A 19,368-nucleotide genomic window follows, 5' to 3' on the forward strand; every position below is an offset into this window, starting at 1 on the left:
GATTATAATGTGTGAATCCGCGTCGTTATATGTCATTGCTGTCCATAAAACAATGCTGATGATTACACTGGTGATCATAATAAACGTTATTCCATTGTGAGTGTGTGAAATGAGTGGTCAGTGGAGAAAATGAGTCTGAATGTCTGAAGCACCTGCTTCTGTGAGCGTACGCAAAATTTGGTGGTTACATTTCATGCATGTGTTGATCTTATAAGCGTAAATGAGTTACACATCCTCTACAGAGACGCACTACTACACAATTCAAATACAGTTACTGTGAAAAAGAAACGTGCACGCATTTTAGATTTAAAAAAGAAGTTGTGCTGCAATTTGCATAAAAAAGCTAGTGTAAGTAGCGTAAGTGTTTTGTCTGTAGAGGAAGTGTAAACTTATTTTTTAAAGTCAACAACATGTATTTAGTCCATGGGGTGCACAAACTTTTGCACACAGTGGTATGTGCTTTTTCCTTCAGATGAGGAGGCTGTGAAATGCTCAGTAAAAAAAAACGAGAATGAAGGAATGGTGTGAAAATGGGATGAGAGGAAGTAGAAGAGATATCTTTTATATCTCACGTACGAGTGGATGATTTTACAATATGTTATCTGCATTGTAATGAATTCTGTTATTATACTCTTTTCTATTTGTACGCTGTGTATGATATGCACTGCGACAACACTGACCACTTGCACAGACCAGTTATACGGTCTGTAAACATCACAAACAACAACTGCCATACAGTAACCGGATAAACGGCGCAGTCACAAGCAGCTCATTAGCAGCTCAACTTATTTCATGCATTTTTTTTTTTTTTTTTTTTTATAAAGAGACTGCAAAGTTTCACCGCCCTTAGCTACTGTTGCTCTGTGGGTAAAACTTTGAGTTCAGGCTAGCTGCAAGCATCCGTAACGCTTACAGTCTACTGACAGACTGAAGAGTTCAGTCATACATTCATAAACATTTTATCATTCAGAAATGAACTGACTTGCCAGATGTTTGCTTTAATGAGAGCGGGGAAACTTTCAGCCGTAGGTTTTGGAGGCTAATAAGGAAGAGCTTTAGCGACATAAGCTGAGCTAATGCTAAAGCTGAAGCTAACAGTGGAGCCAGTCAGAGCGATGCCAGAGACACTCGCTTTCTTTTACACAAGATCTAACAAACTGACATTAAACATTGTTCTGTAGCGTTATTTACTGTATTTATTGTAAGATGAAATGATTCGATGATAAATTCTGTAACTCACGCTGCTGAAAAATGATAGCATGTGAAATTGTCTTAAATCCAGTTGACTTGTCAAATATTTCTTATTTTGAGGTTGTTGTAAACTTATTATAAGATTAACTAATTTCTAGTCTTATTTCTTTTACTTGGTTTGAGTGGTTTTAGTAAGTTAAATGATCTTAGATACTAGATATCAGATCTTAGATATATTTTTTTCTGTTTTAAGCATATTTCTTACGACACGCTAAATCTGCCAATATAGTGAGATCACTTGACTTACTAAAACCACTAAGAACAAGTGAAACTTTTAGAAATTATTATTTTATAATCATCCATTTTTATTTAATCATCACTTAATTAATCATATACTAAGATTACAACAAAGCCATAATGAGAAATATTAGATACACTAACTAGATTTAAGACAACTGCTAAGAAACACTGCAGATGAAGTTTATCTCACCGTAGAGCCTTTCCACCATGTCTAACTCTAATCATTCTCACTGTTTTTCCTTGGTTTAACAGAAAAAGGAAAGTATATAGATGTCTGTGATTAGTCAAGAGTTTATTTTTGCGAATTTTGAGTTTTTAAGCTTTTTTTAAACGCACTTCAATGGTGTAACTAATCATGAAAGTATCTCAAAGTATCATGACGTTCCCTCCAAATCGTCCACCCGAACCATTCCTTGTTATTTATTTTCATTGCAGTTGTCCTGAAACAGCAGAAAGATGGCGAAGAATACCATGAGTGACGATGAGAAGTTCCTCTTTACGGATAAAGACTTTTTCAACAGCCCAGTGGCGCAGGCTGACTGGGCGGCCAAGAAGCTGGTGTGGGTTCCGTCAGAAAAACATGGGTTCGAGGCTGCGAGCATCAAGGAGGAGAAGGGTGACGAGGTGCTGGTGGAGCTGGTGGACAACGGCAAGAAGATGACCGTTAACAAAGACGACATCCAGAAGATGAACCCTCCGAAGTTCAGTAAGGTGGAGGACATGGCAGAACTCACCTGCCTGAACGAAGCTTCAGTTCTGCACAACCTGAGAGAGAGATACTTCTCTGGACTCATCTACGTGAGTTATCTGAACATTATCTACTAGTTTGTTAAAGTGTGAACTAGAGGCCAAATGGAAGGCCTACTAATTAGCATGATGCTAACGGCAGGCCTAAAACATTCTTAAAGTCTCTAATTCAGGTCCATCTTATTCAGTTCCACCTTAAATAGTGCAGCAGAATGTAACTGTTGCACCATTTAAGGTGGAACGGAAAATTTGAATAGGAAGCCAATTTAAGGCTAATGTGTGTTGACAGATACAGTCACTTAGCCTCATGCTAACTGTTTTGGGAGTAATTTGCTTGCTGTTTGAATCACTGTGTTTGGCGCCCCCGCTGGCGATTACAGGGCAGGTCAAGCATTTAGGTGGAATCCTGTTGCTATGATGCTTATATAACCTCCATTTCCAGCTCCTGTATTCTGTTAGATAATGTTTGGAGTGCTGGGAAACATTTAGAAACTCCATAACACATTCATTCATCATTACTGACAATTTAGTTATTCATATTATAAACATTTACACACCTAGACATTCGCTGATTGATATAGTGGTGCTCTGGTTCGTTTTTGGAAAAAGACTGTGGGTTCTGTAGAGGTTCTGCTTGATTCTGGAGGTTTTTTTTGTGAAGCTGCTGCAGATGATCATATCTGACTGCTTATTCAGAAGAAGGAAGTTTAAACCTTTTTTTTACAGCAGCCATAAAATGCAATTTATGCCTTTTTTGGCGCTGCCTCAGTAATGGATTATATTTAGATGGATTAATTATGTTTGATTTACGAAACCTTTGTAGGTGAAAGAGCAAGTCAACATTCCTCAAGGTATTTTTCTTGTGTTTAAATGCTGTTTTTGGTGAACTCTGGAAAGATTTGTGGAAATCTATCTTCAGACATTCAAACATGAGTAATTTACATGCAACATCATCAGTAACAATAATATTTTATGTGACATGTATTAGAGATTTAAGTTTAAGTTTGATTTAAGGCCCAAATTATTTCATTGTAGCAGAATTTTTCACAGTGCAGCACAGTTTAATGTTTTTCTGCTCTGTTCCCCATGCTTCAGGTTAATTCAGGTTAAAATAAATGCATTAGAGCTGTAAATTTACCAACCTGTCCTGGACTGTGGCTGTTTGGACACTCTAGCTATTTCGGACATGCGGCTCTCCAAGTATTCAAACACTCAGAGTTTTAAACTTTTTAAAAGGCGGTTTAGGCTAACAATGCAAACTGCTTGGGCTGAAAGATTTGAAGAATTGGGTTTTCCAACTGTGATTTAACCTGTTCTGAGGTATTTTCTACACATAATGTCCAGGCCTGTTTTTTTATCTGAGGTTTAAACACTGAATACTGTGGTAGCCATGGCTGTGATGTCACAGCACATGGCTGGTTGGATGCTTCTGCTTAGTCCAGGTCATCTACACAGGGTTCGTAAGCTTCATTCCATTGAGTTAAAATTCTCCACTCAGACCTTAAAAATAATCTTAATTGCCGCTCTTGTGAATATTGCAGGCTATTAAAGTACAATATCTATATAGAAATAATTATTAATCTTTCAGACCCACAGTGACAGAAGAATAGGTGCAGAAAACAGAACAGTAAAATGAAAAGCCTGGAGCTGAGACAGGGCATGTGGAGACAATACAACTTGGAAAATATCATTCAATGGATTATGGCACAGTTATGTTCCCCAATTAAAGGTACTGAGATGTGAAGCTTCCACCCCAGTGACAGTTTCACACCTTTTTTACCTTTCATACTTATAACCTACTTACTGTGTTATCTTTGTGCTTTTGGCACTTTAGATGATAAATAACTTTGCTCATCTGCTCAGGAGTTAAGAAACATTACATACACTTAACTCACTCCAACTACAATAACGAAACCTCTTCTGAACAGAATCTGAGAGAAATTCACTCTGCAGTAAATCTGTCATCTCTAAACCACTAAAACATTATTATTAGTCCATAGGATCTTAAGGTTCTATATCTGGCCTTTCACGGTCTGCGACTCTGTTCACACCCAGTACTGATCCGTCTTGTCTCTTCTTGAGGATGTGAAAGTTTAAGCTGTTACATGCAGTTAGGGTCAGTGACAAAAAAGGTTGAAAAGGACTCTTTCACAAAGTCTTTTAAGAAGGACATGATGTGCATTTTTATACCGGCACATAAAATATGCATTTATATATCTGTGCATTTTCTATCTGAAACATAGTGCTTATTATCAAATCTTTTAATTGCCTGTTTCAGTTATTAAACTGTGCTCATCTGGTTGCCCCTTCTGGCTGACTGGGTGACACAAAGCTCCTTCTGGCTGACTGATTTCAAATTAAACAGACATCTAGTCAGACACCTGTAGAAACCTTTATACTTGTTTTGCAAATAAATAAACATTATAATAAAACCATATTTTCATGGGTCTCCTGAGGTTAGACCACCTAACAATGGTAAACTGACCCGTTCTAACCACAACTCAAACATCACACTTTTACTAAGGCTATTATTACTAGTTTATTAAAAGTGAGCTCTGAGCTTTCCGTCTAGGTGAACTGAGCTCCACAGTTTAGAAGCAGAAAGAGCCTCTCCACATTTTCTGTATTTTACAGAAGGTGTTTGCAGAAGGTCAGTATCTGCAGATCAAAGATCATAAACAGACAGACATTCAGAAGCTTTTAGGTCGTTTAGAGGGCTCTAACCTCAGGTACGGCACTGTTGCCATGGTAGCTCTGAATGACGCCACATGCACAGTGAAAATAACACATCGATTTCGACCTGAGTTTCTCATTAAGGACACACAGACATGAATCAGATACGATGTCCGATCTAGGACCACATATGAAAGTGGATCAGATCTGTTTACACTGGGGCAAAGCATCAGCTTTTTTTATCAGCCTCTTAAGCCTGGTAGTGTGAACACAGCCTGTGCGTGTCTGACTGGAGACACTGGACTGTGAATGAAAATCTGTCCACAGACAGTAACGAGTTCTCACTGCATACTGTAATTAAACAGGATTTTTGTGCACCTCCTGTATGTTCTCACTCTATCATGCCAGCAAGTAGTTTTATATTAGTTCATATTTTCACAGTTTAGAATTCATGTCTGCCCTTTAAACTCTTCTAACTTGTCTGTACGTGTTTCCTCAGACCTACTCCGGCCTCTTCTGCGTGGTGGTCAATCCTTACAAAATGCTTCCCATCTACTCGGAGAAGATCATTGACATGTACAAAGGCAAGAAGCGCCACGAGGTTCCACCTCACATCTACTCCATCACAGACAATGCCTACAGGAGCATGATGCAAGGTGAGACCACCAATCACACAGTTTCTTCAGAGATCCAGAACTTCAGGCTTCAGGTTCCACTTCCATCCTTCAGCTCGACATCTGGCCATGCTCTCACTAGTGGGGGAGAGATGGCAGGTTCTCTCTGGTTTTACAGAGGAACATAAAGCTGAAATATAAAGAAGGAAAGAAATCAAGAGCCCTTTACTGAGGTTCTTTACGGACTTTATAGAAATGTTCTAATAAATGCTTTAAGAGGGTATGTCCATTTCAGCTTGAGCTGTTTCTGTCTTTTTCTCTGTCCTTGCTAACAGAACTTAAAGTCCACAAGCATCATCACCACTAACAGCCAAATCTCAAAGGGGCTCCCTGCTCCCTGCACAGTGGGGAAAACCGTGGCTTCTCCACCCGAAAGTCCTCTAGTGCAATATTTGGACATATGAGCCATTATTTTATGACCTACATAGTGCACTACATAGGGAGTAGGGAGCCATTTAGGCCTCAGTCTTTGTGTCTGTTAACATACCCAGATAGCAAGATGGTTGGCAAGCCAATGTTGCTCATTTTCCTCTCACAGTCCTACTTAATTATAATTATTCCTTCATTTCTTTTGTTGCATTTGTGAATACTTTACTGAATAACAGGAATATCTTATATCCAGTTATACAGCTGTAACCAATCTAGCAGCAACATTTTTAACAAATTAATTTTATATTAGTCCTCTGTAGTTTGTAATATTTGTCTTTTCCAAAAAAGACTATGTGCCTTTAACATTTAGCTGCTGCCGTACATGCTAATCATTAACACTTAAACCCTGAGGACAGAAGCTGCTAACGCTAACCGTGTTGAGCTGTGATGTTGCAGAAAACATGCTGAGCTTCTTTAGCGTGTGGAGCACGTGTACATGACTTTGCACTTCACGCAGCGGTTAACATGTTGCGATTAAATGCTACAGAATATGCTACAGATGCTACAGTTTCTAAGAAAGCTGGCGTTGTAGCTGTGGGTGTAAATTTGTTTTAAAAGTGCCACAGATAAGCTTGTTAAAAACGTAAAAAAGTGAGAAGCCTCATCTAACAGCGATCCATGTAGCTGCAATTTAACAGAATAGTTCCTTCACTTCAGGGTAGATAAACAATAAATACATCTTTATCGGTATTTTTACTGTATTATTGAGTGTGTACAGGCCCGTTGGTTTAATGCTTCATTACTGTAATCTTTAACTGTTATCAGTCACTGTCCTCTCCTCTGGTCAGTGAAACGCAGCATTTAGCAGCTAACTGTGCTAGCATAGATAACAGCAGAGAAGTTGACTGTTTGGCCTTTTTAAAAAGTGGTGGGCTCACATCGCCAGAATCCCCTCTGTGAATGATATGTGTGGCTCTTATCTGGGTTTAAAACATGACATTTGTTAAAAAGTTTATTATTATTAAAGATTATGAATAGTTTCTTGAAGCATTCTCAGCTCTTCAGTGTGAAGTTTAATTTGTAAGCTGACTTAGCTGTGCAAGCTGTGTTGGCCTTGTTGGCTGCATCTGCATCAGTTGCGTTAGCAGCATTTGTTGTGTTAACTGTGTGTGCTGTCATAGCTTCGTTAGCTGAGTAAACTGTGTTAGCTGTTTGAGCTGTGTTGTCTCTGTTAGCTACATTTGCTGTGTTAGCAGCGTGTGTGCTGTCATAGCTGTGTGCTGTTGTAGCTTCATTAGCTGTATTAGCTGTGTAAGCTGTGTTAGCTGCTTTAGCTGTGTTAGCTGCTTTTGCTGTGTTAGCTCTGTTGTCTCTGTTAGCTACATTTGCTGTGTTAGCAGCGTTAGCTCTGCTGGCTGTGTTCAGGACCTGCTTTACTTTTAGATTAATCTCCACAGCACTGTAATAACTCATTAACTGTGGCAGCAGCTGTAGAGTGAGCGAAAAGGAGCAGAACACCTTGAAGAACTGATCAGGAGAAACATTCAGACTGAGAGGGGAACCCTGAACTCCTGAAGGAAGAGCCTGAGCAGAATTCAGAACATTACACTGATAAACTGTGCTGGGAGGTTTAACTAGTCAGGATTGAGCAGAGAGGTTGTAATTGATTAATGACTGTTTACCTGGACTGATCTGTAGTAATAGAGTGGATTTCTGCCATGGTTGAGGTCAGTGTGGTGAACCGTGTGGAGCTCTGGTTAGCCGGCAAGCTAATCTGGCTAACTCAATTTAAATGAACAGTAAAAGCACAGACGGTAATAAAACAGCCGCCTTTCTGTCTGTGTATCATCCAGTCTCTCTGTAGTGATAATTTATAGTCAGCGAGGATGAAGTGTTTAAAGGTTTGAGATTAACATTCACCATCTCCAATGTTTTGGATGTTCAGTGCTGCTAAAGCTCATCAAAGCCAGTTCTGCTGAAGTTAATGTCATTTCTCTTTAAACGGTGGCTGCTTTGCTCTAGAGCCTGTATCAGACGCCTGTGAGCAGCGGCACTGATGTGGATGGTGTGTGCTTGTGGTAAAGCGGAAGTTTAGATCACACTGTCACTGTTTGCTGTTTGGTGTTTCTCAACAGAAGCAGCATCTTCACTGAACCCACATGCTTACACCAGAGAAGGATGTCCAGTGCTGTGGTCTTTGTTGTTGTGCTGGTTTGTTGCCATGTTTTTTGTTGCTATGCAGATTTGCTTTCATGGTGGCTGTTGCCAAGGGGGTTGTAGTTGTAGTGGTTTGTTGATGTGGTGATTGTTGTCTTGGTTGGTGTTGCCATGGGGGTTGTAGTGGTTTGTTGCTGTGATGGTTTGTTGCCATGATGGTTGTAGCTGTGGTGTTTTGTTGCCATGGTGGTTGCTGTCATGGTGACTGTTGCCATTTTGGTTGTAGCTGTAGTGGTGTGTTGCTGTGGTGATTGTTGCCATTGGGGTTGTAGCTGTGGTGGTTTGTTTTCATGGTGGTTGTTGTGATGGTGGCTGTTGCCATGGAGGTTGTAGCCATGGGGGTTGTAGCTAAAGTGGTTTGTAGCTATGGTGGTTTGTTACCATGGCGGTTGTTGCCATTGTGATTGTTTTTGAAATAGAGGTTTGTTGACATGAGGATTGCTACCATGAAGGTTGTTGATAGTGGACAGTGACATACTAGTTTTTTGGTGTGTTGGGTGTTGCCAGGGTGGACATAGCAATTGTTGTTTTTTAAAAGTGGTCATTTGTTGCCATGGTAGTTGTTCCAGTGATGGTTGTTACAATGGTGTTTTTTGCAGTCGTAGATGTTGATGTGGTAGTTTTTTGCCTTGTTGGTTGTTGCAGTAGTGGGTGTTGTTGAAGTTGTTGTTGCCAAAGTGGTTGTTACCGTGGTGATGGTGATCAGATTCCGTGATGAAGGTAAGCTAAAGGGCTTACACTGATTGGGCTTTGAAGTGCAGCAGCGCCGTCAGAGCTAATAAGATAAAAGACCATAAAACACCAGAGCTGTGTGTGTGTGTGTGTGTGTGTGTGTGTGTGTGTGTGTGTGTGTGTGTGTGTGTGTGTGTGTGTGTGTGTGTGTTTAAGAGAGGATTTGAGCAGCTGTGTTAAGGCTCAGACAAAAACGCTACAGGACTTTTAATATTGGAAACGACTGTTTTGTTTATTGTTTCTCACTCATTTTTAGATTAAGCATCTATAAAACATCTACATAATTGTACTTTTTTTGGGATGTGTTTTATGTCCATGTATGAGGGATGTGAATATAAAATGATTACAGGTTACAGTTATAGATACTGGTTACAGTTTAAACAGTGCTTATACTTTAATCCAAACTCTGCTCTAAGAGCAGTTTCACTGTTTCTGCCACAGAATCCCACCTGATCTGAACCTTCAGACCAGCCAGGTGAGACCTGTGCTCACCTGCACATCTACAGAGTTTCTGACTTGGTTATTTGTAGTGAAGTTCAGAATCTGCACTTTCTCTGCTGTTTTCAGTGAGCTAAATATTAACAGTGCATTAATGATTTTGTTGTTGCCAGCAGAAATAGTGTCCTCTGATGGTTACGGAAGGAACTGTAGATGAACACTCTCGCTCTGTGTTGTGGTCAGGGAGATGGGAATAGGTTTTGTGCTGAAATTTTAATCATCGTATGTGTGACATGACTGATGATTTCATACAAAATGATTTGCCCTTTTCATTTATTTATTTATATTGTTAATTAATGACAAACAAAACGTGTCGTACAGTGCTATAATGAGGCGAGGGCTAAGTGGCAACCAATCATATTTGTGATATACATTTAACACACACCCAACAGGAGATATAACAGTGGATAAAACATTATCATTACAAAAGCGGCCCATTTTCAGCTCACTGTAATGTAAATATGGCTTACAAAGAGCACGACTACTACAGATTATGGAAGGATAAAAACACTAATTCTAACTCAAGCACAAGGTCTTTACACGCTCAAATTATTAAGAAGTTTAAAACATTTTATTGGTATTATTATTTCAGCAGTTGCAATCCTGAATTCAGGGGTGCTGCAGCCCCCCTCAGTCGCTCAACACTACACATCAGACTGCATACAGACATTTAAAGTTTTAATAAACTTTCCAATCTTGTGAAAATTAGATTCTCGACAGAGTCAGAGTTAAGATTAAGAACAGAACCAGGATTACAATTAGGACCTGCTTTAGGATCAGGATTAGGACCTGAGTCTTTAACACCTCCATCTCCACTGAATCTTCAGTCAGCACCGCCTTGAGAAGGCCATGTTCATGTAAATAATGGAGGTGATAACTGACCCAGCAATGCATCTCTGCTGAGTGTAATGACCTTAAATAGAGCCGCTGTGATCCCAGCAGGACACTCAGCTCTGATATTAGAAGGTTGAACTTGTTGGTGAACTCTTTGGGGACGGTTCTGTTTTCTGTGAAATCCCACAGGGAATTGGGCTCTTGTTGGGTTTGGACTGGTTCCGTGTCTCCCACAGTCCCGAGATTAGAGCCGTGTTATTGTTTCTGCACTCATGTGGCTCCTCGCTCGACTCTGGAGGCGTCTGTTCAGGTTTCTCTTTTCCTTGAGAGCTTGGAGAGCTTCCAGAACTCTTAGATTCACCCAGAGCTTCAGTGCTGGAGATAAATCACTCTGTCACCTCAGTTCAGCTTCAGTTCAGCTCCATACCTTCAGGTCCCTCATTAGAGCAGATCATTAGGAACCCGGACTTAGCTCAGCCTCCAGGAGAGGCTCTCCTTGTCTCCTGACTGAACAATGACAGAACGCTTTTAATAGAACTCAAAATCTATTCATTGCATTTATCTTAATTTGTTATTTATCACATCTTACAAACAGAAGTAGAGGATGTGTTTATTCTGAGTGCTGAAAAAAATAGACAGAGGCTAAAAATAACTATTCAGAGTCAGTTTACACCTCATAGCTCCAGCTCCCCCACGACCCAGAAGGATAAGTGGCTTAGACAATGTGTGTGTGTGTTTACACCTCATATTTTAATGTACAGATAATTTCATTACTTTTGGAAGCGATAAAATACAATAAGGGAATAAATTAGTTTCAAATCATTTTAACAAACTAATGCAGAAGAATCTGTGTTGCTAATTGACTTGTTTAGCGCACTGTAGCCTCTAAGTAGTGATGATGCCACAGGACTGGACCTGGACAAAATGGAGAACATCTTGAAGTATTGGTCATTGTTAAACTTATTCGCTCTAATGCGAATGCTAACTCCAGATGCTATCTAGAACGTACAGAAATTCTTTTGGTCCATTCCTCATGACATTTACACACAATGTGAAGGGCAACAGGCATTTTCAAATTATGTCAAAAACTGATAAACATCAAAAATGGAGGATTTCTTCTGACATCGGCGATATGTGTCTATTTAGGCAATTACTCAAGAATTCTTGTCGTTTTTGTGCATTTTGTATAATTATTTCATCCGTTTTTCCTTCTTGTGCATTTCTAATATGCTTCTGTTATGTATGCTATTAAACCTTACCCAGAATGCCCTGCATTCCTATGTTCAGTGTTATTCTTAGTTTTAATCTCAAAAGTAAACAGAAGTTTAAAAGTGTCTGAACTCAAGAGGTTATAAAGTTCTGAGCTGATCTAATCAGTGTTTGTGTTTTTGTGCTGCAGATCGTGAGGATCAGTCCATTCTCTGCACGTGAGTGAACAAACTGCACACACACACACACACACACACAGACACACACAGATACAGACACACACACACACACACACACAGACACATTCACACACATACACAGACACATTCACACACACACACACACACACAGACACATACACAGACACACACACACACACACACACACACACACACACACACACACACAGACACACACACAGACACATTCACACACATACACAGACACATTCACACACACACAGACACATACACAGACACACACACACAGACACACAGACACAGACATTCACACACACAGACACACACACACACACAGACACATTCACACACATACACAGACACATTCACACACACAGACACATACACAGACACACACAGACACACACACAGACACAGACATTCACACACACACACACACATACATTTACACACACACACAGACACATTCACACACAGACACACAGACACATTCACACACATACACAGACACACACAGACACACACACACAGACACATTCACACACATACACAGACACATTCACACACACACACACAGACACATTCACACGCACAGACACACAGACACATTCACACACATACACAGACACACACAGACAGACACAGACACACACACACAGACACACACACACAGACACACACACACGCACACAATAGACACACACAGAGACACACAGACACACACACACACACACATTTACACACACACAGACACATTCACACACACACACAGACACATTCACACACATACACAGACACACACACACAGACACATTCACACACACACACAGACACATTCACACGCACAGACACACAGACACATTCACACACAGACACACACACACACACAGGCACACAGACACATTCACACACACACAGACACATTCACACGCACAGACACACAGACACATTCACACACACACAGACACACACACAGGCACACAGACACATTCACACACACACAGACACATACACAGACACACACACACACACACACACACACACACACAGACACACACACAGACACATTCACACACATACACAGACACATTCACACACACACACACACACACAGACACATACACAGACACACACACACAGACACACAGACACAGACATTCACACACACAGACACACACACACACACAGACACATTCACACACATACACAGACACATTCACACACACAGACACATACACAGACACACACACACACACAGACACACACACAGACACAGACATTCACACACACACACACACATACATTTACACACACACACAGACACATTCACACACAGACACACAGACACATTCACACACATACACAGACACATTCACACACACAGACACATACACAGACACACACACACACACACACACACACACAGACACACACACACAGACACATTCACACACATACACAGACACATTCACACACACACACACAGACACATTCACACGCACAGACACACAGACACATTCACACACACACACAGACACATTCACACGCACAGACACACAGACACATTCACACACAGACACACACACACACACAGGCACACAGACACATTCACACACACACAGACACATTCACACGCACAGACACACAGACACATTCACACACAGACACACACACACAGACACACACACACAGACACACACACACGCACACAACAGACACACACAGAGACACACAGACACACACACACACACATTTACACACACACAGACACATTCACACACACACACAGACACATTCACACACATACACAGACACACACACACAGACACATTCACACACACACACAGACACATTCACACGCACAGACACACAGACACATTCACACACAGACACACACACACACACACAGGCACACAGACACATTCACACACGCACAGACACACAGACACATTCACACACACACAGACACACACACAGGCACACAGACACATTCACACACACACAGACACATTCACACGCACAGACACACAGACACATTCACACACACACAGACAGATTCACACGCACAGACACATTCACACACAGACACACACACACACAGGCACACAGACACATTCACACACACACAGACAGACACACACAGACAGACACAGACACACACACACACACAGCCATGCACACAACAGACACACACAGAGACACACAGATACACACACATACACACACACAGATACACACATACACACACACACACAGACACAGACACGCACAGACACAGACGCACACACACAGACGCGCACACACACAGACACGCACACACACAGACACACACAGACACATACACAGACACACACACAGACACAGACACACGCACACACACAGACACACACAGACACACGCACAGACACAAATGCACACACACACAGACACGCACAAACACATAGACACACACAGACACACACACAGACACAGACACGCACACACACAGACACACACAGAGACACACACATACACACACACAGATACACACACGCACACACACAGACACACACACACAGACACATACACAGACACACACAGACACACACACACACACACAGACACGCACACACACAGACACACACACACACACAGACACAGACACAGACATACACACATACACACAAACACACAATGTAGAGTTCTGTAATTCACAGTAAATCAGTTTCTCTCTAATGTGTTGATGAGGCTTTGTTACAGAATTCCTGCTAACAGTGTGATTCAGGCTGAACTCAGTGTGAAAAAGATAGCCCCCTTTTCTTTTGGGAGGGGCGGGGGTCAGCAGCGATGGAGCTGAGTGACCGGAACTGGGTTTATAAATGTCTCTTCACAGTGGGAATGGGCAGAGGGGTCATAGGTCAGGGGTCAGGCCTCTGCAGGGCCTCTATACAGCCCCTTTAGGCCTGTTAGCCTTTCCGCAGGAAATCAGTCCTGATGCTAAATCCAGATTAACTGCTGTTTACTTTACAGTGATTGTTTATTTGTTTAGTCCGGAGTCTTTGACTCATCAATGTCCATGGACGGTGCTGTTTTATCCCTCAGAGAACATTCAGACATTCTGTAAAACAGACCCTCAGTTTTCCTGAGGGAGGGGCGAGACGCGAGAAGAGGGGATCTGCCTCCTGCAGGGTTTATGTGAATATGAAATGAAATGGTTAGAAATGTGTTTGTTGGTGGCTTAAAGGAAATGGAAACCACCCTGAGCGCAGTGACCAATCGGATCGCTCAAATCCTGATTTAATCAGGCAGATTCCGAACTGTCTCTGTGGGCGGTCTGGAGGAGCTCCTCTAAACTTCCTGCTGTTTGATGGGTCTTGTTGAAATACTAAATAAAAAAGCTGAACTGCTGTTTTTACATATTTACAAATAGTCATACAGTGTCAAAAACCAAGTCTATTAAAAATACTGAACAACATAACAATTAATTGGTGGAGTTTGAGCTTCTATCAGCTGTTAGCTATGTTAGCTCTAGTAATATTCCTGTTGATATGTAAACTCTATATCTATATGACTGTGAGCCCACATACAGAACTTTAGGACCCCTAATAAGCCTAGTCTTGGACTAAATTCCAATGCCAATGGTGTTTTATCCTAAAGTAAATCAATTTAATTCAATTTAAAATTTATTTAGTCAAGTTTAGTCAAATTGAATTTAGTCAGAGTTTGACCTTTTGCCCTCAGTTACCTTTACGGTCAGTGTGTATATAGCAGGTTTCTACTGCCGTGATAAAACAATGTGAGACTTTAAGAAGCTTTTAAACAGAGTTTTAACTAAGTTTAGCATTTTTACAGCACGTTCAAAATGTTCTTCATTTTCTAATGTCTGAAATTGACCAATCCCTGACCAAAAAGCTCTCATATTTTAAAATAAAAACGTCATAGCTTTTTGGGAGCCATAAAATACAAATGGAAAATAAATTAGATTTAACCCATGTTAACAAACAAATGCAGCAAAATGCATATATGAAGTAAATTTGAGGTTATTAGTGATGATGTAACTGGACTTCAGAAAAACATAGAACATCTTGACGTATTGCTGATTATCAAAGTCTGTTTCACTCTAATGCAATTAACTTTAGATGCTATCTAGAACCTATAGGAATTATACACTAATATGGTGTGAATTTAGGTGATTTAGGCTCAGTAATTTTCAGAAGTGCTTTGTGATCATTATTGCAACTAATATCTCTCTGGTTCTGTAGTAATACAGACCGTACTGAATACAGTTTAATGCAGAGTGAATAAAAGACAGAAACGTTTAATTCATTAAAAGCGAAAGCCCTGTTATCAGAGGTCGGCTTACAGGTTGTTAGTGTAGAGCAGCAGCAGTTCTACATTTTTCCCCCTTCGAGCTCCTGAACTCCTGAAATATCCGTGTATAGCTCTGAGCGCTGCTGTGAGAACTGAACGGAGGAAAGCTCCTTCTCTGGATTCACTCAGTCTGCTGGATCCTTTTTTTTTACCTTATAAGGAGATCAGAGCATCACAGATCAAAGACTAACTCAGCACTGTAATTCAGAATGACCAATCACTGACCAATCACAGCTCCTCCTGCAGCTCCTCCTGCAGATCCTCGTGCAGATCTTCTTTATTCAGAGCTTATTAGTTGCTGAAATCTTTATAAGATGTTTTAGTCTGATGGTTCAGCTGGGATTAAAAAAGCCCATCTATCAATTGTACTATGTATCCTATTTATATCTCATCAATTAGTGTGGTGCTAACTGCACAACTAAGTCATCTTGCCCTCGCCTTGATGATATAATGAGTGATGATACGATATGATGATATGAGTGGTGATGTGATGTGATCTGACGAGTGGTGATATGTGATGTGTTGATGCATTGATTGGTGATGTGATAAGTGGTGACATGATGATTGGCGATGTAATGTGATGAGTGTTGATGCGATGTGAGGAATGGTAATATGTGATGTGATGATCAGTGATGTGATGTGATGGGTGGTGACTGAGTGCAGGACTGAATTATGGCTTTAACAGAGAGAGAGCACGTCAGTCTCAGCTGTTCAGAGTTAGTCTAACTTCAGTTTTCCCCAAATAGCCACATTCAGGACAGCAGTTGGCCTATGTGAGTAGAAGAGAATGCTGGAGTTTTGATGTGTGGATTTATGAGGTTGTGATTGTGTGTGTGTGTGTGTGTGTGTGTGTGTGTTAATGGGATAAGTGGTGATATGTGATGTGATGATTGGTGATGTGATAAGTGCTGATAAGATGACTGGTGATTGTTCTGTCACTGTGATTAATACAGTGTTTTGTGTGTGTCGGTTGTTTTAGAGGTGAATCAGGTGCTGGAAAGACGGAGAACACTAAGAAAGTGATCCAGTACCTGGCGGTGGTAGCTTCATCCCACAAAGGCAAGAAAGACACCAGTGCTGTAGGTATCCGCACACAAATCCTAGATTTAACTGCCCTAAATTACCTTTAGTGACCATCAGTAACCTTTAATTACTTTAATATCTTTAATAGCATTAATACATTTAATAACATTTAACAGTGTCTAATATCTTTATTAATGTCTACAGACAACCTGCATCACACACACACACACACACATGCACACACACTCCCTCATTCACTCACTCACTACACTGCAGGTGTGTAAGTGATCACAAAGGTGGAGTCATATTTATTTATGGACCAAAACAAAAACACAGCCTAAAAGAGAAACTAATAACACTAAATGCATATCAGAGTTGGTCAAAATAAAACACTGTATATTCAAATATTTTATATTACAGGTTACTGCTTAAAATATGTAATATGACTATTCACTGGTTAAATGAGATAAAGGGTTAATATTACAATAATAAGAATGAAAATATACTTTCTATCTGTCTGTCTGTCTGAATCAATCTGATCACTCAGGACTGTTAAAGTGATAATTCAGGCAGTGGTAAAGAGACAAATGATGAATGAAAGCTAATGTTGCCAGTTAGCGTGATGTCACCCTGATGTTGTGATGTCATCATACGTGGAGCACAAGTTTTCATCCTCCATTTAAACTGAGTGCAGGACTGAATTATGGCTTTAACAGAGAGAGAGCGCTTCAGCCTCAGCTGTTCAGAGTTAATCTAACTTCAATTTCCCCCAAATAGCCACATTCAGGACAACAGTTGGCCTATGTGAGTAGAAGTGAATGCCGGAGTTTTGATGTGTGGATTTATGAGGTCGTGACTGTGTGTGTGTGTGTGTGTATGTGAGTGTGTGGGTGTGTGTATGTGTGTTACACTGAGAGGAAAACAGTGTTCAGACACTTTTATTCTCATTATTTAATCCATTTCCGGTGCACAGATCCACTTCACATCTGCACACAGGATGATTTCAGGCTTCTTACTTGAATATGGATATGAACACATAAAAAAAGAGCTCAGCCAGTTTGCATTGAAGTCCCAGTAGTTACTGAATAATAAGGTTTAGTATGTAATAACCCTGAGATTTAAAGCAGTTTAGAGAAATTGGTGAATGAGCCCAATTTTTGTCTGATCAAACAGAACAGAAACAAGATTGTTTGGTAATAATTCAGCTCATCATGTTTAGACAAAGAAGCATCTTATCCTGAGAACTCCCACAGTGAAGTATGGTGGTGGGAGTATCATGAAGTTGCCTCTCTGTAAATACTGGAGAATTACACGCCGTCGGAGGAAACATGAAGGTAGTGGGAGATACTAGAGAAGAATTTAATCTCTTTAGCCAAGAAACTCAATCTGAGGAGATGTTGGAGAGTACGTCAGAGGGACCCTTTTAACCCTGAGGAACTGTAGACAGTTTGCTGAGAAGAACAGAGCCCAATGCTGCCAAAATCATTGCTGCTTACTGTAGACCACCTATGTCAGAACCAGTCCTTGCAGACCACAACACTGCAGACTTCAGCACACTACCTCATTAATCACGCTTGATTCAGTTCATCAGCTAATTAGCAAGGCCTTAATGAGTTCAGAGTGTTAGATGAGGGTAAATGCTTATCTCCACGACACTTTGACCTGGAAGGTCCCCAATTTAACAAGCCTGCTATAGAAATATCTAAGCTGGAAAAGCATTATCTTCCTAACAAATGCTCATGCTATTAATTTATAATTCAAATCTTTGTTTTACCATTATCATATACACATATTTCACGTCCATATTTGTGAGTAAAATTCTGAAGGTGTTAATCTGGAGTGGATCTGTGAGCTGGATCCTCATTAACGAGTCTGACCGCTGATTTGCGCTCATTGTATGGTCAGTGTTAGACCTGCATGCCGTGTGAGAAAGTCTTATATGGAGGGACGCTCTCTGTCAGAACACAAACGTCCTGATGCTGTAAATGAGACCAAACTCCCCCATCTGAGATTGACTGAACTCTTTCGGTGCCAGAGGAGAAACAGAGACGCTGGCACTGAAACAGTCACCCTGGAGCACAGTGTGTGAGCATGACGGTGTTCCTCTCATCTCCTCTCTTGTCTTCTTCACCTCTTAATCCAGCACAGGTTCATTAGCGCCCTCTGTGACCCTCATACATGTACATACAGCACTTTAACACTGTTTCCCGGCGGGCGGTAGTTTACCGGCCGCTCCGGAACCTCACTGAAACGAACGATGAGCTTTAGTTTAGGTCCTATAGGGCTGGATAGCATGACCATAATATCATTACTGCGATTAAGCTTTTCTGTGCTAATTGTGGATATTTTCA

At 40.8% G+C, this 19,368-nt stretch overlaps 1 protein-coding gene across 3 annotated transcripts in view; it reads left to right on the top strand.

Moving 5' to 3' along the window:
- myh11a (myosin, heavy chain 11a, smooth muscle) overlaps window positions 1-19,368 on the top strand; it is a 57,206-nt gene that overhangs the window by 7,741 nt on the left and 30,097 nt on the right. For 2 of the 3 annotated variants that reach the window (XM_017715754.2, XM_037536318.1), the window contains exons 2-6: window positions 1,927-2,289; window positions 5,411-5,567; window positions 11,635-11,662; window positions 16,974-17,073; window positions 17,795-17,821. In XM_017715754.2, the coding sequence (XP_017571243.1) occupies window positions 1,948-2,289; window positions 5,411-5,567; window positions 11,635-11,662; window positions 16,974-17,073; window positions 17,795-17,821 (654 nt within the window). In that variant the 5' untranslated portion in view covers window positions 1,927-1,947. The remainder of the gene's footprint in view (window positions 1-1,926; window positions 2,290-5,410; window positions 5,568-11,634; window positions 11,663-16,973; window positions 17,074-17,794; window positions 17,822-19,368) is intronic. The other variant, XM_017715751.2, reaches the window with a different exon arrangement.

This window comes from Pygocentrus nattereri, chromosome 30 (genome assembly GCF_015220715.1).
Source record: "Pygocentrus nattereri isolate fPygNat1 chromosome 30, fPygNat1.pri, whole genome shotgun sequence".
Taxonomy (NCBI): domain Eukaryota; kingdom Metazoa; phylum Chordata; class Actinopteri; order Characiformes; family Serrasalmidae; genus Pygocentrus; species Pygocentrus nattereri.